General features: G+C 48.8%; 1 protein-coding gene and 4 long non-coding RNA genes across 21 annotated transcripts in view; 3 read left to right on the plus strand and 2 right to left on the minus strand.

The window, feature by feature from the left end:
- The window catches only part of LOC144338361 (uncharacterized), a 40,586-nt gene extending 15,477 nt beyond the window's left edge, over positions 1 to 25,109 (minus strand). Inside the window, exon 1 of the long non-coding RNA XR_013412386.1 lies at positions 24,361 to 25,109. This is a non-coding gene — a long non-coding RNA (uncharacterized LOC144338361). The remainder of the gene's footprint in view (positions 1 to 24,360) is intronic.
- The window catches only part of ABCC1 (ATP binding cassette subfamily C member 1), a 192,744-nt gene that overhangs the window by 123,903 nt on the left and 43,296 nt on the right, over positions 1 to 25,545 (plus strand). For 11 of the 17 annotated variants that reach the window (XR_013412351.1, XM_077987128.1, XM_077987126.1 and 8 more), the window contains 5 exons: positions 4,153 to 4,228; positions 7,748 to 7,874; positions 11,783 to 11,959; positions 15,007 to 15,174; positions 18,573 to 18,756. Coding sequence is in view for 16 of the 17 variants with exons in the window: in XM_077987128.1 (XP_077843254.1) it covers positions 4,153 to 4,228; positions 7,748 to 7,874; positions 11,783 to 11,959; positions 15,007 to 15,174; positions 18,573 to 18,756 (732 nt within the window). In the remaining variant the exon portion in view is untranslated. The remainder of the gene's footprint in view (positions 1 to 4,152; positions 4,229 to 7,747; positions 7,875 to 11,782; positions 11,960 to 15,006; positions 15,175 to 18,572; positions 18,757 to 25,545) is intronic. The other 6 variants (XM_077987137.1, XM_077987142.1, XM_077987141.1 and 3 more) reach the window with 3 other exon arrangements.
- On the plus strand, positions 954 to 4,105 carry LOC144338355 (uncharacterized). The gene is made up of 3 exons (XR_013412380.1): positions 954 to 1,517; positions 1,836 to 2,728; positions 3,423 to 4,105. It is a non-coding gene; the product is annotated as an uncharacterized LOC144338355 (long non-coding RNA).
- Positions 12,345 to 17,761, minus strand: LOC144338360 (uncharacterized). Its single transcript, XR_013412385.1, has 2 exons — positions 17,693 to 17,761; positions 12,345 to 12,567 (listed from the first exon to the last, which is right to left on the minus strand). It is a non-coding gene; the product is annotated as an uncharacterized LOC144338360 (long non-coding RNA).
- On the plus strand, positions 22,263 to 25,081 carry LOC144338365 (uncharacterized). The gene is made up of 2 exons (XR_013412390.1): positions 22,263 to 22,666; positions 24,166 to 25,081. It is a non-coding gene; the product is annotated as an uncharacterized LOC144338365 (long non-coding RNA).

The raw sequence follows: 25,545 nt of genomic DNA on the forward strand, positions 1-25,545 counted from the left end.
TTATTTTTTTCAATATTAAGTTTTTTTATTTGGAGAGACAAGGTCTTGCTTTGTTCCTCAAGTTGGTCTTGAATTCCTGGGCTCAAGGATCCCTCTGCCTCAGCCTCCCAAAGTGCTGGGATTACAGATGTGAGCCACCACACCCGGCCATGCATTTTTATTGACAGGTTTGTTTTTTTTGTAGCTTGTTTATTTATCCTTTCCCAGCCCATCCCCCTGAGCCAGGGATCTTGTTTGCAACCATCTCTCGAGGCACTTAATAATAAATATTAGGTCAGGCACAGTGGCTCACGCCTGGAATCCCAGCACCTTGGGAGGCTGAGGTGAGCGGATCACTTGAGGTCAGGAGTTGAGGTCAGGACACCAGCCTGGCCAACTTGGTGAAACCCTGTCTCTACTGAAAATATAAAAATTAGCTGCACTTGGTGTTGGGCACCTGTAATCCCAACTACTCTAGAGGCTGAGGCGGGAGAATCATTTGAATCCAGGAGGCGGAGGTTGCAGTGAGCCGAGATCACACCACTGTAGTCCAGCCAGGGCAACACAGGGAGACTCCATCTCAAAAAAAAGAAAAAAATTAATGTCTCAGAGTGCAGTGACACGTTCACTTATAAAGCCCCTGTCATGCATGTTCTGTTTGAAGGATGTCAATGTCCCAACTTGTCCGTTACTCACTGTGGCACCCCTGGAGGAGGGTGATGGAAACCCCCCTCTTCTAGGTGAAGAAACTGGCCTCTGAAACTTGCCTGAGATTGCACAGCTGATCAAAAGAAGAGCTAGGATTCATACAGCCTGTCGGTCGAGTCCATGCTCTTCCTGGCCATAGCATGTTGTCTCACTGAGATTTACTGAGCACCTACTATGTGCCAAGTGTGCACTGCCTCATAGACACCCCACCACAGCCCTCTGAAGTTGATTGCATGGTTGTCAACCGTATTGTATAGATGAAAAAGTGAGGCACAGGCTGGGTACAGTGGCTCGTACCTGTAATCCTAGCACTTTGGGAGGCCAAGGCTGGAGGACTGCTTGAGGCCAGCAGTTTGAGACTACCTTGGGTAATGTAGTGAGACCTCATCTCTACAAAAATTAAAAAATTAACTAGGCATGGTGGTGTACCTGTAGTCCTAGTTACTTGAGAGACTGAGGCAGGAGGATTGGCTGAGCCCAGGAGTTCAAGGCTATAGTGAGCTATGATCATGCCACTGTACTCCAGCCTGGGCATCAGAGTAAGACCCTGTCTCAAAAAAAAAAAAAAAAGAAAGAAAGAAAAAAGGCACAGAGAAGTTAAATAACTTGCCCGTGGCTACCCAGCTGCGAAGTGGTTGTCCCAGGATTCAAACCCATACAGTCTGGCTCCAGAGTCCAATGAATGTGGTCAGAAGATTGAATGTGTGTAAATGTCGGTTATACTGCGTGAGCTGTGTCTGGCACCTCGCAGGCGCTCAGGTATCTTTAGTGGCACCTAAAACATTTGACACGTTTGACACAGCACCTGGTGCATAGAAGATGCTAAACAGGCCGGGCGCGGTGGCTCAAGCCTGTAATCCCAGCACTTTGGGAGGCCGAGGCGGGTGGATCACGAGGTCAGGAGATCGAGACTATCCTGGCTAACATGGTGAAACCCCGTCTCTACTAAAAATACAAAAAACTAGCCGGGCGTGGTGGCGGGCGCCTGTAGTCTCAGCTACTTGGGAGGCTGAGGCGGGAGAATGGCGTGAACCCGGGAGGCGGAGCTTGCAGTGAGCCGAGATCACGCCACTGCACTTCAGCCTGGGAGACACAGCGAGACTCCGTCTCAAAAAAAAAAAAAAAAAAAAAAAGAAGATGCTAAACAGATCGCGGGAGTCATCCCTTCTCTGGTCTGAGCGAGACGATCTCAGCATCTTCAGCTCAGCCAGCCCCTGGTGTGGGGTTTCTTATCCTGGGCGCTACTGACATCTGGAGACACATTATTGTTTGTGATTGGGGACTGTCCTGTGCACTGTGGGATGCTGAGCAACAACCCTGGACTCTACCCATTAGATACAGTAGTACCCACCCCAATTTTGACAACCAAAAATGGCTCCAGACGTTGCCAGATGTGCCTTGAGAGGCACAGTTGCCTCCAGTTGAGAACCGTGGCCCAAGTGGATGCTGGATTCCTCCTCCCAACACCCCTAGGCTGTGGTCATCTGGTTTCTGCTGTCCCAGTGTGCCACATCCCCTCACATGATAAGGGAATGATTCCATCTACTCTGGGGTCAAATTTCTCTGCTGAACACAGGCTGAAATTTGAGGCGGCCGGCGGTGGGGTGCTGGTTTCTTGCTTCTGAAGTTGTTCACGACTCAATACAAGCATCAGGAAACCCCTAGGCCCCTGGGTGCCGCCCGCACCCCAGGCCCTCCTTCCTGCCCTAATAGTGGCCTCCTAGGTGGTTGGACTTTCTGGAATGTTTAGCATGCTCTAGCCAGTGGGGGCCCCCTTTGGCTGCTCCCTGCTCCCAAGCTAACCGTTCCCTGCAACCTTCTCTGCAACCTCTCGCTCCAGTGGCTTTTCTTAAATTCCTTAAATAGCAACTCCCAGTTTCCTCATTCCACGTCCTCTCTTTTAGAAGAGCTGAGGGAGAATGTTAATCTAGGTTAACCAGTGACTTCCTCTCTCTGTAGGTTTTTTGTTTCTTTGATGCATGGATGAAGTTATTTCTTCATTTGACAACTTAAAGAAAAACTTCTGTATTATCTCCAGATGGTCTTAAGGTGGCTCATAATTCAGAGAGTTGCTTTTCTGTTTTTTTTTTTTTTTCTTTTTTCTTTTTTGAGACAGAGTCTCTCTATTGCCCAGACTGGAGTGCAGTGGCACAATCTTGGCTCTCTGCAACCTCTGCCTCTCGGTTTCAAGCGATTCTCCTGCCTCAGCCTCCCAAGTAGCTGGGACTACAGGCATGCGCCACAATACCTGGCTAATTTTTGTATTTTTAGTATAGATGGGGCTTCACCATGTTGGCCAGGCTGGTCTCAAACTCCTGACGTAGGTGATCTGCCCGCCTCGGTCTCCCAAAGTGTTGGGATTATAAGCATGAGCCACTGTGCCCAGCCTGTTTTAAGTGAGAGACATGAAGTAAAAGGAAAATAATGGGAAGAAGAGTAAAAGAAGACAGGTGCTAGGAGCCTTAGAAATGTGGAGCTGGCTGGGCACTGTGTCTCATGCCTATAATTCCAGCACTTTGGGAGGCCGAGGCCAGCAGATCACTTGAGGCCAAGAGTTCGAGACCAGCCTGAGCAACATGTCAAGACCCCATCTCTACAAAAAATACAAAAAAATTAGCTGGGCATGATGGTGCACATCCTGTAGTCCCAGTTGCTCAGGAGGCTGAAGTGGGAGAATTGCTTGAGCCTGGGAGATGGAGGTTGCAGTGAGCTGAGGTCACACCGCTGCACTCCAGTCTGGGTGCAGAAGCCAGATCCTGTCTCAGAAGAAGATAGAAACACGGAGCCATATAACGTGGGCTTTGTCTCCAACGCTCTCACCTCCCCTGTGCCCTCATACCACACTTCCTGTTCCGTATCCTCTTTTTTTTGAGTTTATCGTGATGCGTGTTTTAGAAAGACCCACCTGCTGTGATGTGATGTGTGTAGGGTGGTGTGGCTGGGGGAGGATGAGAGATAGAGAGGACATGGGGAGAAGGGTGAATGACCTCCCTTTGAACCTCAAGGAGGGCCCAACGGTCTGATGCAGGCCACCCCGATGGAGAGAGGTTTGCATGTGGACGCCAGCTGTTTCCCACTGACCTTGGCCACTGCTGGGACCTCCCAGCTGGAGCTGCCCCGAACCTGCCTGAGAAGGGCCAGGGCGTGCAGAGCGTTGAGTAACCCTCGTGGGGCCCCCGCCTCTGCAGTCGTTTCCCGAGATGAGCGTCCGGATGGCGCAACCCCGTCTTTCAAGGACAAAGCTTCTTGCAGTTTCCTTCTGCTTTCTGGGTCTGGGGCTGCCTTCAAAACTGCAGCTTGGGGTTCTTTCAGAACCTGTGACTGATGTCACCAGGTAATAATGCCTAGCGTCATTCGCGTCGAGCGTCTGGGGTTGAACCACTCAAGCAGAGAAAGAGAGCGCTCTGCTCACGCGGAGTCCCACAGTTCAGCCTGTGCCTGACGTGTTGTCTCTGTGCTTTGTAGGCGGGGATACGAACAGCGTCACCGTGAGGAACGCCACATTCACCTGGGCCAGGAGCGACCCTCCCACGCTGAATGGGTAAGCCGGGATGTGGACACATGTGATGACGTGGAGAGAGCCACAGGGTTTTTGTCAAACATGGATTTGAATTCCCACCGTGCTCCATCTCTGTGACCTTGAACAACTCACTTTGCCCTTCTAAGACTTAGCTTACCCATCTGGAAAATGGGTGCAGATACACCTGCTTAGGCTGGCGTGAGAAGCAGACACAGAGGTGCCTAGCACAGAGGGTTCCCTCTGATTGTGAGTCATAGCAGCCTTGGACAGATAGATTTAGACAATACAGGAGATTCTTGGCTTGCTTAACTGGGAAGTTCTACTTTCAGGTACAGTGTGACCCAGGGATTCTGCCATCGGAACTTTTTTCATATTTTCTGTGTTTCACTTTCTCCTGGTCTGCATTATCCTCACGCATCCTCTCCCCTTGTGATGGCAAATGGTCTCAACAGCTCCCACTCTGTATCCTACTGTTAAGAGAACTGCCTGCTTCTTGCTGACCCAGACTTGGTCCTCTGCCCTCTGTGGGCCAATCACTATGCCTGCAGACACGGAGCATGCTGACTGGCCAGTCTTAGTCAGAGGCTGCGATGCTGCTGAACTCCAGTGCCCCTCAGCTGCCCAGCTCACCCTTTCTTGCCAGCTTTCTGCCTGGCACCCCACACCCTACAGTCCTTACCTTTCCAAAGCACATGGTGTCTAGGAAATCGACCTTACCCCCAGGCAACTCTTCAAGCATCTCTCATTTTTTTCTGACCAGAGGCCTTGATCAACAGCTTTTTAGGCCCCCTTAAGGAATCGGCAAAACACACGGGTGATGGGACCCTTTTAGAGCTTTAGCTCATGCCTGGGTAGCCAAATCACTGCTGTGTTTTAACGTGTAGGAGACAAACTCTCCAGAGAAAAGAATCTGTATGACGCCTGCATTGAAAATTCATGGTGGTACTGCATGCTTAGGAAGTTCTTCCTTATGTCTAACTTAAATCCTGCCTGCTTCAATTGTAGCTGTTCTCTCTTGTTGAGCTCCACAACTAATCTGTATGTGTCCCTTTCCTGACCCAGTGGTTTTCCTCTTGCAGTTACGTTCCCCCCATGAGCCCCCAGAACCTTTCTCTAACCCTTTCTCTCATCAGCCTATAAGAATATTTCAGTCTTGGCCGAGCGCGGTGGCTCACGCCTGTAATCCCAGCACTTTGGGAGGCTGAGTCGGGCATCATGAGGTCAGGAGATCAAGACCATCCTGGCTAACATGGTGAAACCCTGTCTATACTAAAAATACAAAAAAATTAGCCGGGTGTGGTGGCGGGCGCCTGTAGTCCCAGCTACTTGGGAGGCTGAGGCAGGAGAATGGCCTGAACCAGGGAGGCAGAGCTTGCAGTGAACCGAGATTGCACCACTGCACTCCAACCTGGGCAACAGAGTGAGACTCTGTCTCAAAAAAAAAAAAAAAAATTTTTTTTTCAGTCTCACATGGACAGTTGCAGGTACTGTCTCACTGGGATTCCTGCCTACTCAGGCCCCATAATCCATTCTCCTCCCAGCACAGGAACAAAATGCCTGATAAGTATCACCATGCAACAGTGTCATAAGAATGAAACAATTAGTGACAGCAACGACTATCAGCATTTCCACTAATACTCTGAAATCAGAAAGGTGGCAGTTAAAAAGCACATAATCCCAGCACTTTGGGAGGCCAAGGTGGGCAGATCACCTGAAGTCCAAAGTTTGAGACCAGCCTGGTCAACATAGTGAAACCACGTCGCTACTAAAAATAAAAAAATTTGCCAGACACGGCTCACGCCTGTAATCCTAGCGATTTGGGAGGCCGAGGTGGGCGGATCACCTGAGGTCAGAAGTTCAAGACCAGTCTGACCAACATAGAGAAACCCCGTCTCTACTAAAATACAAAAAATTAGCCAGGCGTGGTGGTGCATCCCTATAATCCCAGGTATTTAGGAGGCTGAGGCAGGAGAAATGCTTGAACCTGGGAGGTGGAGGTTGCGGTGAGCTGAGATTGCGCCATTGCCCTCCAGCCTGGGCAACAAGAGTAAAACTCTGTCTCAAAAAAATAAAAAATAAAAAAATTAGCTGGGCATGGTGGTGCATGCCTGTAATCCCAGCACTTTGGGAGGCTGAGGTAGGCAGATCACTGGAGGTCAGCAGTTTGAGACCAGCCTGGCCAACATGGGGAAAACTCATCTCTACTAAAAATATAAAAATTAGCTCTACGTGGTGGCACCTGCCTGTAATCCCAGCTACTTGCGAGGCTGAGGCATGAGAATCACTTGAACCTGGGAGGTGGAGGTTGCAGTGAGTCAAGATCAAGCCAATGCACTCCAACCTGGGCCACAGAGTGAGACTCCGTCTCAAAAATAAATAAATATATAAGTAAATACAGATAAAAAATAAAAGCATATTCCATGTAAGTGAGCCCAGCAAAGCCTTGGATGTGCCCTCCCTTCCCTGGGAGGATGGAAACCCTGCTCTGGCTGTGCCATTGGCAGTGGGAGTGGCCTGGGGTTGTCCTGCCCCATTGACAGCCACTGTTGCTGGGAGAATGTTGAGCTTATTTTATTTTGCTTTCTACTGTTCGTTAAAGGATGATTTCAATAGAAATATCTTCCCAAAGTTCAACTCAGATTTATTCATGTCTGTCTCCCTTTTCAACCCTTTGGTGGCTCCTGGCTGGCAGAGTTCTGGTGTCTTAGCACAGCGTCTTCCAGGGCATCTTTCAGGGTGCTCCCAGGCCTGGCTACCACCTACCTTAGTGCCATCGCATCCCTGGTTACACCCCGTGCCTTCACCCCTTTACACCTTTCTCCAGCTCTCCCCGTATTTCCATGTCTTGGACACTTGCTTTTCTGTCAGAGTTTTGATTTTTTTTTTCTTTTTTTTTTTTTTTTGAGACAGAGTCTCACGCTCTTGCCCAGGCTGGAGTGCAGTGGCACGATCTCGGCTCACTGTAACCTCCACTTCTTGGGTTCAAGCGATTCTTGTGCCTCAGCCTCCTGAGTAGCTGGGATCACAGGCCCCTGCCACCATGTGTGGCTAATTTTTGTGTTATCAGTAGAGACGGGGTTTCACCATGTTGGCCAGGCTGGTTTCGAGCTCCTGACCTTGTGATCCGCCCGCCTCAGCCTCCCTCCGCCCACCTTGCTGGGATTACCAGCACTGGCATGAGCCACCGTGCCTAGCCCCAGTTTGTCTTGAGGTGTCCTCTCCTCTCAGACCTTGCCTCATGCCCCCAGTGAAGTTTCTGCCCCTCTTTCAGCTCAGTGTGACGGGATCCCTCAGGTTACTCTGTGCCTCTCTTCTCTAAGGTACACCTGTCACCTGCCTCCCACCTGGAGCGCCCCTGAGACGGGTCACTGAACTGAACTCAGCAGTGTTCAGTTGAGGCCTTCAGTGTTTAGTATGGCCGTGCCTTCTGTCTGTCTCTCTCTTTCTCTACTTGGGGTAAATCGAGGCTCAGTGACCAGGGGCATCAGCCTGGCAGGCCTCATTCACTGCAGCTGAGCCAGGTGTGTTGTGTCGTTTCAGCATCACCTTCTCCATCCCGGAAGGTGCCTTGGTGGCCGTGGTGGGCCAGGTGGGCTGCGGAAAGTCGTCGCTGCTCTCAGCTCTCTTGGCCGAGATGGACAAAGTGGAGGGGCACGTGGCTATCAAGGTAGGATGAGGACCAGCAGGCAGGGGCAGTGGGGAAGCTGGTGGTCTGAGGAAAAGCTCAAAAATGATGCTGTTTCTTTTAACTGTCCCTGTGCCGGAAGTGAGAGTAGCAATGTCTGTTTTCCTCTTCCTCCTTTATCTTTCCGTCTGTCCCTTTCTCTCGCGTTCTTTCTGTTCTGTTCTGTGCCATCCTAGAAGACAGGATTTTGGTATCATTTATTTCCGTCTGTCTCCCAGCACTTAAAATAGTGCCCAGTATGTAGTAGGCACTTAATAAATATTTATTTTGTTATCTGCTTATTAAGCTGTAATTTTTTAATTTTTATTTTTATTATTTTTTTTTGAGACAGGGTCAGGCTCTGTCCCCCAGGCTGGAGTGAAGTGGCACGATCTCGGCTCACTGCAGCCTCTGCCTCCTGGGTCCAAGCGATTCTCCTGCCTCAGCCTCCCGAGTAGCTGGGATTACAGGCATGCGCCACCATGCCCAGCTAATTTTTATATTTTTTTAGTAGAGACAGAGTTTTATCATGTTGGCCAGGCTGGTCTCAAATTCCTGACCTCAAATGATCTGCCCACCTCTGTCTCCCAAAGTGCTGGGATTACAGGTGTGAGCCACTGCACCCGGCCACTTAATAAATACTTAGTAGACACATGAAGGCTCCCTGGTACGCGGCCTGCCTCCTTCCTTTGCGTCTCTGCCTGTCACTGAGTGTCTCGTGGTCTCTTTGGGTCTTTTTGGATTGTTCTTTATCTTTATGGATCTCTCTGGGTATCTCTTCTTATAAATGTAACAAAACGAAAATATGTGGTTGGAATATTTTCTCAGAACATTTTTTAAAGGGAACAGTTTAAATTTTTAGTGTTTGTTGAATTCTTAATAGGGGGCTAAAAGAAGACTGCAGTTTTACTGCTTTTAAATACACGGTGTACTTTGAAGTAAGTTGAAATTCCCCAAGAGTGAGCTTAAGAGGCGGCTTTACCAGTAAGTCCCACTGGCAATCAACAGTCTTCAGTTTGCATTTAGTTAACTCTGCATGAAGGCCTTTTCCTAGTGTAACAATACATCCCCGGAAGTTTTGCTACCAGCATTTCCAGGAGTGTGGTCTGCAGCCAGCTCACCTTGCAGGACGTCTGGGGGAGAAAGAACCCCAGACTCAAACGAGCATGGGAAATAATGAATACTCCGACCCCCTCCCTCTTATAATAAACGTTAGCAAATTAAGGCTCTGACAAGTCCTGCAGTGAGAAAAAAATCTATTAACTGTTTAACCTCATGTGTCCCAGGTGTACTTGCCTGCACCTCTTTAGTGTCTGTGCAACTGCACATTTGTCTCTTGGAATCTGCCTTTGGGAATGTCAAGCTTATGATGTTTGTTGTTGTGCTGGTTTTTTGTTTTGTTTTTGTTTTCGTTTTTGCTTTTTTTTGAGACAGTTGCCCAGGCTTGATGCAGTGGTGTGATCTTGGCTAGCTGCAACCTCCGCCTCCTAGGTTCAACCGATTCTCCTGCCTCGGCCTCCTGAGTAGCTGGGATTATAGGCACGTGCTGTTACCGTGCCCAGCTAATTTTTGTACTTGTAGTAGAGATGGGGTTTTACCATGTTGGCCTGGGTAGTCTAGGGCTCCTGACCTCTGGTGATCTGCCCATCTAGGCTTCCCAAAGTGCTGGGATTACAGGTGTGAGCTACTGCTCCTGGCCTAGTTTATGACATTGTTTTTATTTCCGAGCAAAACCCTTTCTTCGTTGATTATACTATGCCTTTGAAAAGTATGCATTGTGATTGGGTCCAAACTAATGACCTTTAACTGTTGTTTTAAGAAATGTTTTATCATTACTTTCAAGTCCATGCCATAAAATAAGATTAATGAGCCGTGAGAGCTAGATTAATGGGAGAAAATTCCAAATCTTGGTGGGATCCACATTGCTTTCTGCAGGTTTCTGCTATCCTGGCACTATTATCATTTCAGGCCAGATGATTATTTATTATTGGTTGTTTTGCCCAAGTAAGGGGAGTGCTAGAAATGTGTATAAAATATTTATCTTTTCCCAAATGTTTTAGTCTGTGTGGTTTATGTATTTTTCTATGGGTTCTATGGTAAGGCACCTCTGTTGACATTTTGGCTTCTTAAAAGTTAGGATATTCAAGTCAGCAGGTTAATTATTTGAGAATTTAGAGTAAGAATGAGGGCAGCTAGGACCCGCTGTCAGCTTTGCCCTCTCTAGAATTCCCTTATTCAAGAATCTTCTGGCTGGGCGTGGTGGCTCACACCTGTAATCCCAGCACTTTGGGAGGCTGAAGCAAGTTGATCACCTGAGGTCAGGAGTTTGAGACCAGCCTGACCAGCATGGCAAAACCCCATCTCTACTAAAAATATAAAAATTAGCGGGCCTGGTGGTGTGTGCCTTTAGTCCCAGCTACTCAGGACGCTGAGGAAGGAGAATCCCTTGAGCCCAGAGGCGGAGATTGCAGTGAGCTGAGATCTTGCCACTGTATTCCAGCCTGGGCGACAGCGAAGCTTCGTTTCAAAAAAAAAAAAAAAAGAATCTTCAGGGGCTGCCCGTTGCCCTTCCAATAAAACCCATGGTCCTCACCATGAATAGGCCCCCTTGCTGTCCCTGGTGTGTTTTTTGCCAGTCGTTCCCTCATAGGATTGATCGATGTTCCTGTCACACTGGACTTTCTGCTCCTTGAATGTGCCAAGTACTTTTCATCTCCAGGCCTTCGCATGTCCTGTTCCCTCGGACTTGAATGCTCTTCATTCTTCTCCTTATGAAACGGACTCATTCTTCACTTTTTGGTTCTTGTCTAAACATATGTTTGAGTCGGGCATGATGGCTCATGCCTATAATCCCAGCACTTCCGGAGGCCGAGGCAGGAGGATCACTTGAGGCCAGGAGTTCGGGACCAGACTCAGCAACATGGAGAGATTTTGTTTCTACAAACATAATAAATAGAGAGAATGTTTTTTAACTACCCCAGCATTTTCATTAGCAAAATACACAAAACAAATATCCTTACTCTAGCCTTTATTCTCATGCTATTTGTGATACCTGACATTATATGGAAATAAAAGTAAACCTTTGAAACGGATGCTTTGATATAGGAGTCTTTGCTTCGATTTTTAGCAAGGATGTTTCCTCGAGGATCCTTCCCGGATGTCCCACACTAGGTCAGTCTTTTATTTTTAATGTTTTTGGGATAGAGTCTTGCTCTGTGGTCCAAGCTGGAGTGCAGTGGCATGGTGCAGTCTCAGCTCATGGTAACTCCATGTCCTGGGCTCAGGTGACCCTCCTACCTCAGCCTCCCAAGTAGCTGGGACTACAGATGCACAGCACCATTGCCTGGCTAGTTTTTCTCTTTTTTTTTTTTTTTTTTTTTTAAAGAGATAGGGTTTCTCTGTGTTGCCCAGGCTGGCTTTGAACTCCTGACCTCAAGCAGTTTGCCTGCCTTGGCCTCCCAAAGTGCTGAGATTACAGGCATGAGCCACTGCGCCTAGTCAAGTCAGACTTCTAAAAATTGTCATATATCTTTTTCTCTTAGCATCCACCATAACTGTAATCAAGTAGCTTTTGGCCATGTCAGGGGCTTCCACTCTTTGGAAGCGGGGGTTTTGATCGCCGCTGTAGGTGTTGAGTTAATAGCTAGCTACTAAATAAATAACTGTAATTTTATCAACGAGGATACCAGCTCTTTCACTCCTGATGTTGGAGTCAGCGATTCACCTGGTATGGGTTCTCATCCCAGCCCTGGCATCTGTTGTCCTTCGTGCAGTTTCCCTCTTGCCAAAGCAATAGGTGTGATGAAAATGACTTGTGAAGTGAGGCCCTCGTAGCAGGTGGTTGGGCCAGCTGCTGTCTTGTTGATCAGATCTGTGTGTCTGTCTCACCTCCTTCTCCATTTGCCACTTAGGGCTCGGTGGCCTATGTGCCACAGCAGGCCTGGATTCAGAATGATTCTCTCCAAGAAAACATCCTTTTTGGATGTCAGCTGGAGGAACCGTATTACAGGTCCGTGATACAGGCCTGTGCCCTCCTCCCAGACCTGGAAATCCTGCCCAGCGGGGATCGGACAGAGATTGGCGAGAAGGTCAGTATAGTTTTGATGTTGGCCCCTGGATGAGTCAGCTGTTGCTGCCTAACAAACACTCTCACACTCTCAGTGGTCTGTGAGTCTACTGCAGTCAGCTGACCCGGCGGGGCTCAGCTGGGTCGCTCTGCTGAACTCTGCAGGCCAGCTGAGCTTGGGTCCAGGCTGTGGGTGTGGCTCAGGTCTCCCTTACAGAGCTGTTTGCTGGGGACTGGGGTGAGGGCTCAGCAGCTTTCCAAAGGGAGGCTCTTTTCATGGTGGCAGCAGAGGCCCAAGATAGGCCCCCAAAAAAGCATGCAGTGTCCCTTAAAGTACACTGTCCTTTCCACTCACAAAGCAAGTCACTTGGCCAAGCTCGAAGGGAAGGGACGAAGGGAAGGGACCAGGAAGGAAGTACATTCTACCTTTGTGGTCACATGACTTCAGAGTCACACGACAGAGGGCATGCTGTTGAGGGGAGTGGTCAATGATTCAGATGTTCACAGTCCCTGTCAAGACAGACGTAATACTGAAAATAGCACAATAGCTAACACTTACTGAGCATTTTCTCACTCTTTATTTCTTTTCTTTTCTCTTTTCTTTTCCTTTTTTTGAGATGGAGTCTCACTCTGTTGCCCAGGCTGGAGTGCAGTGGCACACACTCTGCTCACTGCAACCTCTGACTCCCAGGTTCAAGCGATCCTCCTGCCTCAGCCTCCTGAGTAGCTGGAATTACAGGTGCACATCACCACACTCGGCTAATTTTTGTATTTTTAGTAGAGGCGGGGTTTTACTATGTTGCCAGACTGGTCTCGAACTCCTGACCTTAAGTGATCTGCCAGCCTCAGCCTCTCGAAGTTCTTTTTTTTATTTATTTTATTTTTTTTTATTTTGAGATGGAGTTTCTCTCTGTCACCCAGGCTAGAGTGTAGTGGCACAATCTTGGCTCACTGCAACCTCTGCCTCCCAGGTGCAAGTGATTCTCCTGCCTCAGCCTCATGAGTAGCTGGGACTACAGGCCCCTGCCACCACACCCAGCTAATTTCTGTATTTTTAGTAGAGGTGGGATTTCACCGTGTTGGCCATGCCGATCGTGAACTCCTGGCCTCAGGTGATCTGCCCGCCTCTGCCTCAAAGTACTGGCATTACAGATGTTAGCCACCTCCCCCGGCCTATAACTTGAGTATTTTCTGTATGCCGGGAACTATGCTAAACATTGTACACATAATTATTCCTCACAGCAAACCCATGGGTAGAATTTGTTGTTATACCTAGGTAATCATTGAGGAAAAAGAGGCACAGAGAGGCCAAGTGAGTTGCCTGAGGCCACACAGCCACAGAACTGCAGAGAGCATGGTTCCTGGGTTCATGTTCTTACCTGCTCGTTTTGTCATCTCTAAAAGGGCCATTCTCTGTGCCTCTCACCACTGCAGACTCTCCCTCCCCCTGTGCTCCAGCCCCCAGGTTTTCCTGCTGTTCCTCAGCAATCCCCAGCTCTTGCCCACCTCCACAGCTTGGTCTGAGCCTTCCAGGCCTGGGGTGCCCTCCCCTGCTGCTCGCCTGACCACTTTGCTCTCGCGCCCCATGGTGGTCGTCTGGTGTATCCCCTTTTGGAAGACCAAGAGTGCAAAATGCTGGCCCATTTCTGTTTTTAGTTACAAGCCAGGGGCTCTGTCGGCTTTCTTACTTGGTGAATGATGTTTAAAAATTGAGGTAAGTCTGTAGCTCCTTGGAAATAAAAAACAAATTATTGACCGGGCATGGTAGCTCACGCCTATAATCCCAGCAGTTTGGGAGACCAAGGTGGGAGGATTGCCTGAGGTCAGGAGTTTGAGTCCAGCTTGGGCAACATGGTGAAAACCCATCTCTACAACAAATACAAAAGTTGCCAGGCGTGGTGCTGTGCGCCTGTGGTCCCAGCCACTCAGGGCTAAGGTGAGAGGATTGTTTGAACCTGGGAGGTGGAGATTATAGTGAGCCGAGATGGTGCCACTGCACTCCATCCTGGGCGACAGAGCAAGTTTCTGTCTCAAAAAACAAATAGAAGGCACCTGGCTGCCAGGGCTGCCACCTCAGTGCCTGGGAGCCAGGGCAGGCATCTCAGGAGGGGCTGGGCAGTAACCTGTGATTTCCAGCCAAAGAGGGAAATGACGTTGGCTTATCTGTCATGGTGGGAGCTGGCGCTGCTGTTGGTCCATGCATTGTCCTTCCTTCTGGTGACTGGGACGTGGGCTGGATTTCAGCGTCCCCAGGCTGGAGCCTTGCTTCACCTATTATGTGGCTTTGCCGGACAGTGACAGATCCAGGGTAAGCTGGCAAACACGGCACCTGTGACCAACAGCAGCAGTAGCGTTAATATGCCCATGTCCACCAGCGCCTTCCATGAGACTAAGAAATCAGGGCTTTCCCACTGGCCAACATGATTTGGTGCCATCAGCCAGCCTTCGCTGAGTGCTTGCTGTGTGCCACGTGCCCTGCTCAGCACCTCACGGGAGACTCAAGTTTTCTCTTTGCCCAGTTTACAGGTGGGGCTAAACCCTGTGCCTGTGATCCCATCCTTGGTGGCGGTGGAGCTGGGGCCTGGCTCCAGGTTTGTGCAGGCGGCATGACCTCATGCCTTCAGCCTCAAACTCAGAGAAGAGGTGGCGGGTGCAGCTCTGCAGGGCCTCCACCCTGGGCCTGCTGTGTCCTGAGCAGGCTCTATGCTTTTCTTTCTTTTGTAAAGAGACAGGGTCTCATTCTGTCGCCCAGGCTGGGGTACAGTGGCCCAGCCATAGCTCATTGCAGCTTCGAACTCCTGGGCTCAAGCCATCTTCCCACTCGGACTCCTGAATAGCTGGAACTACAGGCGCACGCCACCAGGCTTGGCTAATTTTTTCTTTTTTTTTGTTTTGTAGAGACAGGGTCTCCCTATGTTGCTCAGGCTGGTCTCAAACCCCTGGCCTCAAGCAATCCTTCCGCCTCAGCCTCCCAAAGTTCTGGGATCACACCACACTCAGCCTGCTTCTGCATTTCTTGAGTCTCAACGTTTCCCAGGAAACCCATTCTTGTGCCATGTCTCTCCCCAGGGCGTGAACCTGTCTGGGGGCCAGAAGCAACGCGTGAGCCTGGCCCGGGCCGTGTACTGCAACGCTGACATTTACCTCTTCGATGATCCCCTCTCAGCAGTGGATGCCCACGTGGGAAAACATATCTTTGAAAATGTGATTGGCCCCAAGGGGATGCTGAAGAACAAGGTGCCTGCTGGCGGGGCGGGGCTTGGCGTTGGGCTGTCTCGCCCTTTGGTTAAGTCAGAACGTGTCCCCTTTAGGAGTCCTTTACTTTCTCTGGCTTTCTTTGTGTTTAACTGGACTTTAAAGAACACATTTCTCATGCTTCTCTTGGAAGCCTTCCTAAGACAACTGTCTTGTAGTTGTCTTTATAGGGGTAAGTCTTCCATGCAGAGTTAAATTCATTGCCTCTGCATGGCCAAGGGAGGCCCGTCTTCCTGATTGAGTCCCAGGGCTGGCTTCTCAGCCGGGAATCCCACCCCAAGACACTGCCTGTGACCCAGCAGGATGTGTTTTCTTACTTGCAGAGGTGGCTGTGGGTGGAGGGGTTGGAAAATTGCCACAACATCTTAACATGATAGGAAATAGTTCCTATGTTCTTTTTATAGGGCAGTTGTGGTAATGGGTGCACACTGGCTCTTTTTCTTCCCCTGATTTTATTTTACTATTTTTTATTTTTTTATCTTTTTTGAGGGGGAGTTTCGTTCTTGTTGCCCAGGCTGGAGTGCAATGGAGTGATCTCGGCTCACTGCAACCTCCACCTCCAGGGTTCAAGCAATTCTCCTGCTTTGGCCTCCCTAGTAGGTGGAATTACAGGTGTGCACCACCACGCCTGGCTAACTTTTTGTATTTTTAGTAGAGTCGGGGTTTTACCATGTTGACCAGGCTGGTCTCAAACTCCTGACCTCAAGTGATCCGCCTGCCTCGGCCTCCCAAAGTGCTGGGATTACAGGCATGAGCCACCAGGCCCAGCTGTTTCCCCTGATTTTAAAACTAACTCATCCCCATGGGTGGGATATAGATTAAGAAAAACATGAACAAGAAAGATGGAAGCAGTTACATACATTCCACTGGTTAGAGATTTTGTATTTCTTTCAAGTCTTTTTGCTCTGTGTATAAACTTTCTAAATAGGGTTATCTCGTTACACACATATATACAGGAAGCATTGTGCTATGTGACCTCTTGTAAGCATTCCCATACATACCACTAACATTCTGTGCAAACATATTTTAAAGTAGTAAAAAACATTTTTGAAAATTACTAATACATGCCCATGGTAACAAAATTGAAAAGTACAAGAATATGGATATATTCTTACAATATGTGTGTGTGTGTGTGTGTGTGTGTGTAAAGTAAATAAAGCTGGGCACAGCGAGTAATCCCAACACTTTTGGAGGCCTGGACCAGTGGATGACCTGAGGTCAGGAGTTCGAGACCAGCCTGGCCAACATGGTGAAACCCCGTCTCTACTAAAAATACAAAAATCAGCCAGGCATGGTGGTGCATGCCTGTAATCCCAGCTACTTGGGAAGCTGAGGCAGGAGAATCTCTTGAACCCGGGAGGTGGAGGTTGCAGTGATCTGAGATTGCGCCGCTGCACTCTAGCCTGGGCAACAGAGTGAGACCCCGTCTCAGAAAATATATATAAATAAAGTAAATAAAGTAGTCCCTCTTCATCCTGCATCCCTAATCTTTAATTCTTCTCTTAGACAGCAAGGGTTAGCAAATCTGGCCCACCGCCTGCTTTTTGTATGGCTCTTGAGCTAGAATGATGTGTGTATTTTTAAATAGAAGAAATCTAAACAGGAAGAATATTTTGTGACATTTGAAAATCGTATTAAATTTAAATATCAGTGTCCATAAATAAAACTTTATTGGAACATGGCCAATGTATTTTTTTCTTTTCTTTCTTTTTTTTTTTTTCCGGAGACAGGGTTTTGCTCTGTTGTCCAGGCTGGCGTGCAGTGCCACAAGCATGGCATGGCAGCCTCCAACTCCTGGGCTGAAGCAGTCCCCTTCTGCCTTCTGAGTAGCTCCTGGGACTACAGGCACGCACCACCGTGGCTGGCTGATTGATTTTTATTTTTATATTTTTTTGTGGAGACACATCTCACTATGTTTCCCAGGCTGGTTTCAAACTCTTCGCCTCAAGGGATCCTCCCGTTTTGGCCTCCCAGAGTGCTGGGATTACAGGTCTGAGTCCCCGCACGTGTCCTGTTGTTTAAAGTGTCATCTGCGGCTACTGGAACCCAGCAGAGCTGAGTTGGTGGTGTGGCAACTGTAAGATCCATAAAGCTGAACAGATTGACCGTTCGCTGTTTAAGGAAACATATGCTAACTTTTATTAACAGTTTGATGAATCTCTTCCCAAACTTTCAGATCTGCAGATCAAATGTATTCATGTGCATACTTTGTAGTGGTTTCGGAGGTAGCTAACAGCGGGAGTTGTTTGAGAAAAAAATTAAGCCAGGGCCGGGCACAGTGGCTCATGCCTGTAATCCAAGGCGGGTGGATTGCTTGAGCTCAGGAGTTCAAGATAAGTCTGGGCAACACGATGAGACCCCTGTCTCGACAAAAAATACAAAAGTTAGCTGGGCGTGGTGGCACCTATCTGTGGTCCCAGATACTTGGGAGGCTGAGGCAGGAGAATTGCTTGAACCCAGGAAGTACAGGTTGCAGTGAGCTGAGATCGCACCACTGCACTCCAGCCTGGGTGACAGAGAGAGACCGTATGTCAAAAAAAAAAAAAAAGAAGAAGAAGAAAAGAATTAAGCCATTGGGCCGCGTGCAGTGGCTCATGCCTATAATCCTAGCACTTTGGGAGGCCGAGATGGGTGGATTGCATGAGCTCAGGAATTTGAGACCAGCCTGGGCAACATGGTGAAACCCCATCTCTACTAAAATGCAAAACAAATCAGCCAGGTGTCATGGTGGGTGCCTGTAATCCCAGCTACGTGGGAGGCTAAGGCATGGGAATTGCTTGAACCCGGGAGGTGGAGGTTGCATTGAGCCGAGACCATGCCACTGCACTCCAGCCTGGGCAACTGAAACTCTGTCTCAAAAAAAAAAAAAAAAAAAAATTTAAACCATTGCATACAAACTGTTTTGCAGCGGCACCATCCTTTTATTCCTTAACACACTTGTATGGTTCCCTCCCTATCTGTTGTCATTCAGGTTTTTGTTAAAAAAATAACCTTCCCTATCGCCTTTGTTAAAATTGTAAAACCCACACACTTGGTCCACCCATTCCCCTTTTTTGCTGCGTTTTCGCACTATTTTACTAGTGTTCATTTCTCCTCCAGCCCTGGAATCTGCGGCAGTGGTCTTTGTTTCCTGCCACCTCCCCAGCTTTTAGCTCAGCACCTGCGGCGTGGCAGGCCCTTTGCACATGCGCGTGAAAGGACGGTGTGCACGGGTTCAGCTGCTCCTGGATGCTGTTATCGCAGGTGCATGTCCCACCTGCAGACCTGAGTTCTGCCCGCCAGGTGTTCGTTGGCTCATTCCTCCTTTAGTCTTCACTCTACCAAGCCAGGCAGTCTTGCACGTGTGCACTGATGTGGCCGGGTATCCCCTTTGCCCACAGACGCGGATCTTGGTCACGCACAGCATGAGCTACTTGCCGCAGGTGGACGTCATCATCGTCATGAGCGGCGGCAAGATCTCTGAGATGGGCTCCTACCAGGAGCTGCTGGCCCGAGACGGCGCCTTCGCTGAGTTCCTGCGTACCTATGCCAGTGCAGAGCAGGAGCAGGACCCAGAGGACAACGGTAGGGGCAACCTCAGGGTTCCTCCCTCTCGGGGTATCTGGCGCCTTGAAGGGCCACACTGGCCTCTTTGAGGTTGCCACCAGCCACCCGGGGAAAGTGGCTCATCAGGGTATGAGGGTGGGAGCTGGATGGAGCCCCCTGAAGTACCAACTTGGAAATCCATCTTAGTCCCTGCAGCGCTGAATTGGGAGGGAGTCTCTGTGCTTTACGGCCAGGGGATGGGAGCACCAGGCTTCAGCTTAGCTGACCTCAGGGCAGGATCCAGCGCCTTCCTGGAACATGACCTTGGGCCTGATGAGTTTCAGGGTCCTTATGGCAAAAATGGGAACGATGGTAATTAAAGTCCTGGCTCTCACGGCTGAGAGGAACTGAGGACACACGTGACACAAGAGATGTGACGGTTGTGAAGTGAAGCATGGAGTTAAGCTGGCAGGCTTGGGTTGGTGACGTCTGGTTCAGTCCCCAGTCGCTCATCTCCCCAGCTGTGTGACCTCAGGCCTGCCCTTCAGATCCATCTGAGCTTCATTTCCCTCCCTCATAAGGCAGTTTAGCAGGGCCAGACGTGGTGGTTCCCAACACTTGTAATCCCAATAGTTAGAGAGATTGAGGCAGGAGGATCGCTCCAGCCCAGGAGTTTGAGACCATCCTCCGTAGCATGGCGAAACCTCATCTCTACAAAAAATACAAAAAATTTGCCAGGCGCAGTGGCTCACGCCTGTAATCTCAGCACTTCGGGAGGCCAAGGTGGGTGGATCACTTGAGGCCAGGAGTTCAAGACCAGCCTGGCCAACATACTGAAACCTCAACTCTACAAAAAAAAAAAAGGTTTCAGATACTATTAAGTGCTGTGAAGGGGAAAAATAAAAGACAGTGCCATGGGCTGAGGAGTGATGGGTGTCATTGTGGCAATTCAGGCAGGGAATAGAGGAAACACCCTCTGGGGAGGTTGCATCAGCGTGGGAGGGAGCCAGCAGGGAGAAGATCTGGGAACAGTGTTGTGGGCACAGGGAACAGCAAGTGCAAAGGCCTCAGGACCAGCAGGAGCTCAGTTTGTTTACCAAACAGAAAGGCTGGTGTGGCCAGACCGTGGTGTGCCGGGACATGGGGGCAGGAGAAGAGGTCAGCACAGTGATGGTCCTGCAGGGCCTTCCAGGTGGGTTTTGGTCTAACTGCCCTGGGAAGCCACTGAATGTCAGAGAGGCAAAGTGACCAGCCCCAGGATACACAGCATCTGCTGGCAGGGTCAGTTCTCAAGTTGGTCTCTGAGTTTCTCATCCTCTGGCTGGGGTGGGACCTCCTTCTCTGCAGGGGTCCTAGTGGTCTCTAATAAGTGCTTTCTTGAGATATAATTCACACACGTAGGCTGGGCGCAGCGGCTCATGCCTGTAATCCCAGCACTTTAGGAGGCCGACACAGGTGGATCACCTGAGGTCAGGAGTTCGAGACCAGCCTGGCCAGCATGGAGAAACCCTATCTCTACTAAAAATACAAAAATTAGCTTGGCATGGTAGTGCATGCCTATAGGCCCAGCTACTAGGGAGGCTGAGGCAGGAGAATAGCTTGAACCTGGGAGGCGGAGGTTGCAGTGAGCCAAGATCATAGCACTACACTCCAGCCTGGGTGACAGAGCAAGACTTAGTCTCAAAAACAAAAAACCAAAAAGCAAAACAAAACAAAAATTCACACAACATACAGTTAACCCAGTTAAATCACACAATTCAACCATCACCACAATCAAGGTTAGAACTTTTTTTAAATTACCCCCAAAAGAAACCCCAATCCATCAGCCATGACTCCCTATTTTCCCCAGCATCCCCCAAGCCCTAGGCAACCACTAATCTACTTTCTGTCTCTAGATTTGCTTATTCTGGACATTTCATATAAATGGCATCACAATAGGTGGAATGTTGTGACTGGCGGCTTTTACACTTAGCGTGATGTTTTCCAGGTTCAACTGAGTTGTAGCTTCATTTCCTTTTATTGCAGAATAATATGCCATTGTGCAGATAGACCACACGCTGTGTTGATCTGTTCACTGGTTGATGGACATTCGGGTTACTTCCATTTCCTGACCCTTGTGAATACTGCTGTCATGAGCCCTGGTGATTTTAAAGGAAAAGTTGGTGGCCAGGCGTGGTGGCTTGTGCCTGTAATCCCAGCACTTTGGGAGGCCAAGGCGGATGGATCACTTGAGGTCAGGAGTTCAAGATCAGCCTGGCCAACATGGTAAAACCTCATCTCTACTAAAAATACAAAAATTAGCTGGGGTGGTGGTGCACACCTGTAGTCCCGGCTATTCTGGAGGCTGAGGTCAGGGAACGGCTTGAGCCTGGGTGTTGGAGGCTGCTGTGAGCCAAGACCATGTCACTGCACTCCGTCGGGCCTAGGTGACAGAGCAAGACCATGGCTCAAAAAAAAAAAGTTGGATTTTTGTTTCTTGCCAGTGTGTGATAGCTGACATTCCCTTCAGCTTTTAAATTCTCTGATTAGAATGAATTTCTGCATGTTCACTCCCTTGTGGTTGGGAAGTTGTGTCTTGAGTCTAGCCTGTTTCTTCTTGCTGCAGAATCCCTCCTCATCTGTCTCTTAGCCGGAGCAATGGGTTGTGGCAACTTCGTGGTGGCTTTTGCACTGACCTGCTTGGCAGGCTACTTTTAGGTGAAAATACCCTTTGTGCTTTCTAATTGAAAATGTGTGGGTTTAGCTGAATCTTTTGCCCAATGTAAGATCTCTCTCTCTACCCTTCCATCCAGGTGAGCAAAAAAATGTCCTTAAACTCTGTTGGCCCCAGATAGTTTCCGGCCCCCACTTCCTTTCCCAGCTGCTAGAGTATCCAAGCAGTGTATACAGAACATGGGAGGCTGCCAGTGGCGTTACGATTTTTTGTGCACATCAGCACTTAATTTGGCGATGCAAATGCCACCCACCACCCTGGCACCTCGTTTGACCTCATTTCCCCAGTTTGACCTCCCCACCTCCTACCTTTGAGGATACGTAGAAGTCCTTGGCAGTGGGTCTTACATCAAACTGGGGCACCCCTCTCCCCCACCACCCACCCTTTTCCATTGCTCCAGAGGGGCCCTGGCTGTAAAGTCTTGACATCAGGGAGCCTTAGCCAACTTGAAGCGCCAGTGAGTGACCTTGGGTTTGTTTAAACCACATTTTTGGCTCTTCCTAAAGGAGAACTTCTTTCCTTTTTGGGTTAATCAGCTCTTTTTTTAGAACACCCAGTCTGAAGCGGAGGTGAGTGTTGGTATTTGGTTTGGGAGGGTCCTTGAGGGGGGATGGACAGGACCGAGGCTTGTGACTGGGGCGATACCGACCTCTATCCTGGGATACTCAGTTTACTGTTTTCTAAGATACATCTTTTTTACTGTTTCTCGCTCGCTCGCTCCTTTTTTTTTTTTTAAACTTTTTAATGGCATTCCTTTTATTACTTATTTATTCCCATGCCATAAGCTTTTATTTCTTCCATTTCTTCTGGGATATATTTTTCTTCCGTGCAGCCTCCCCTTCTGGTTTAGGAACAATTTGTTCCCTTTCAGGCAGCATCATCTGAATGTGGCAGGGTGAGCTCATGTATGGGTGAATCCAACCGACGCTGAGCTCTGTAGGTCCGGCGGCGCATCTTAGGTGCTTTGTTCAGTTGGTTATGCTGAAAGACCAGAGAATCTGCATCTCAACCCTTAAATTCAGCGTGACTGTATTTTTAAGCATGTGCAGCAAAAATTCAGCACTCTTTTTGGGCCACCAGCCTTGTGGCCAGCCCCACTCCTTGGCCTGGGCACACCTGCCACCTCCACCATTGTAACGTCAAAATGGTACACGTTGTTTCTGTAAAGTGGCATCTTTCTGATATTTCATGGCTTTTTGTATATGCATGCCCTTGATAGCCTGGGCAGTTTCAGGAGTTTTTGTTTGTTTGTTTGTTTGTTTGTTTTTTGAGACAGAGTCTCACTCTGTTGCCCAGGCTGGAGTGTAGTGGCATGATCTTGGCTCACTGCAACCTCCGCCTCCTGGGTTCAAGAAATTCTTGTGCCTCAGCTTCTCAAGTAGCTGGAATTACAGGCATATGCCACCATGCCTGGTTAATTTTTGTGTTTTTACTGGAGACAGGGTTTCACTATGTTGGCCAGGCTGGTCTCCAACTCCTGGCCTGAAGGGATCCTCCTGCCTCAGCCTCCCAAAATGTTGGGATTACAGGCATGAGCCACCATGTCCAGTCTCACAATTGTTTTTAAAGTGAACACAAAGATTTGAACCTCTTAATTTGCATGGTTCTGTGGGGCTCTTTGGATCGAGTGAATAGTGAACTATTTTCACAGATTACCTCAAGCCACTTAAGGGAAAAAAATTTTAAGGGATTTAAAAAAACGGCTCAAACTCCTGACCTCGTGATCCGCCCGTCTCGGCCTCCCAAAGTGCTGGGATTACAGGCTTGAGCCACCGTGCCCGGCCTGAGATCCGGCCACTGCACTCCAGCCTGGGCGATACAGCGAGACTCCGTCTCAAAAAAAAAAAAACAAAAAAAAAAACGGCTCATTAACCTTCATAGCTGGAAGGTAAAACTCATCTTTGTGACTCTGATTTCTTCCTTAGGAACCTAATACCTAGAGCAGTGGTTTTCCATGGGGGGCAAATTGCCCCCACCGTGCCCCCAACCCTGAGGACAATTGGCAGTGTTTGGAGACGTGTTTGGATGTCACAACTGTAGTGAGGTTTGCCCCTGGCAGGCAACCAGGATAGAGGCCAGCGATGTCCCTAAACATCCTATGACACTCAAGACTAATTCCCCCTTACCCTGCCCCCCATGACAGAGAATCCCCTGGCCAGGACATCCAGAGCACCGAGAGGAAGAAACCCTGTATGCTCCGACTTCACACTGCTGACTTCTTCCCTCGTTCTCTTGGGAGAAGGACCTTTATTCCAACAATATGGCCATTTTTCTCTTTTAAAATTTTTTATCTATATATTTTTATTTTTATTTTTTGTAGAAATGGGATATCACTTTGTTGCCCAGGCTGGTCTCGAACTCCTGGGCTCAAGCGATCCTCCCACCATGCTGGAATTATAAGCATGAGTCACAGCACCTGGCATGTGGTCATTTTTCAACACCTTGCTTGAACCATCTGTTAACCTCATGGCAAATATTTTTCCCTCTTAAGTATTTATTGAGTTTTCCTTGTTGATTATAGAAGCAATGTGTGCTCATCATAGACATTTGTAAACTACAGAAGAGTACAAAGAATCAGGAAAATGCTGGTCATGGTGGCTCATATCTTTAATGCCAGGACTTTGGGAGGCCGGGGTAGGTGGATCACCTGAGGTCCGGAGTTCGAGACCAGCCTGGCCAACATAGTGAAACCCCGTCTCTACTAAAAATACAAAAAGGTTGGGAGGCTGAGGCAGGAGGGTGGCATGAACCCGAGGGGCGGAGTTTGCAGTGACCCGAGATCACGTCACTGCACTCCAGACTGGGTGACTTCGTCTCAGAAAAACCAAAAACCAAAAATATTAGCTGGGCGTGGTGGCGGGCGCCTATAATCCCGGCTACTCAGGAGGCTGAGTCAGGAGAATTGCTTGAACCCGGGAGGCAGAAGTTACAGTGAGCCAAGATTGTGCCACTGCACTCTAGCCTGGGTAACAGAGTGAGACTCTGTCTCAAAAAAAAAAAAAGTCCCGAAAAAGAATATCCTTCCACCCTCACCACCCAGAAAGGGAGCTGCTGTTAGCTTTGGCATCTTTTCCACCTGTCCTTCCTTCTTAGACCTTTTCCCTTGACAAGATTGAGAGCATTTCGTCGGGTTTTCTCATCTCCTGCCACCTTTGATTTCTTAACAGTGGGCCGTAGGCACCTCCCCAAGTTACAGAAATTGGTTGTCAGCACAGAGCAGCTGCCGAGAGAGTTCATCGTACAGACCCCACATTCCTTCTGGCTGTCCTCAGAGGCCGGATTTCTTCCTCTTTTGAGGATGAAGAGCTTTCTGTGCCGAGGCTAGGGGAGGAGGTTGGTGAGACAGTCAGTGAATGCCGTTTTTGGTCAAAAATGAGGCGTTGACTGTAAAGCTGTGAGTCAAATTCTTCCCTCCGGGGAGGCTGGCCTGCTGGACCTCGCCCAAGCAGAGTTCCAGAACCTTCTTGAGTAAAGGCAGTGTTGGTAGAATAAACAGTGAGACGGCTGGCAGCAGAATATAGGCAGGACTTAACGTGGGTCAAGGGTAGAAACAGCACCTGGCTTGACAGCATCCGAAAACCAACACCTGCTGGTTGCACGAACTCAGTGACAGTCATTGAATTAAAAGTTTCGTGTGTTTGCTTTAAAAAAAAAAAAAAAAAAAAAAAGAATTCTTACTACTTTGTAGCATTCTCCTCCCTGGCCCCCAGCCTTCATTTCCCTCTTCTTCCCTGCTTTGATTTCTTTGTGGCACTTATTGCTGCCTGGAGTAAATTATGGATCTACTTGTTCGTTTATTGTTGATCTCTTCCTTTGGAATTTAAGATCTCAGGAGTTTGTTTTGTTTTGTTTTGTTTTGGGAGTCTTGCTCTGTCACCCGGGCTGAAATGCAGCGGTGTGATCTCGGCTCACTGCAACCTCCACTTCCCCTGGTTCAAGTGATTCTCCTGCCTCAGCCTCCCAGGTAGCTGGGATTACTTGGGAGTAGTAATGTGTGCCACCACGTCCGGCTAATTTTTGTATTTTTAGTAGAGATGGTGTTTTGCCATGTTGGCCAGGCTGGTCTCGAACTCCGAACCTCAAGTGATCCAACCACCTTAACCTCCCAGAGGGCT

The sequence above is a fragment of the Macaca mulatta genome, chromosome 20, assembly GCF_049350105.2.
Source record: "Macaca mulatta isolate MMU2019108-1 chromosome 20, T2T-MMU8v2.0, whole genome shotgun sequence".
In the NCBI taxonomy this organism is placed as follows: domain Eukaryota; kingdom Metazoa; phylum Chordata; class Mammalia; order Primates; family Cercopithecidae; genus Macaca; species Macaca mulatta.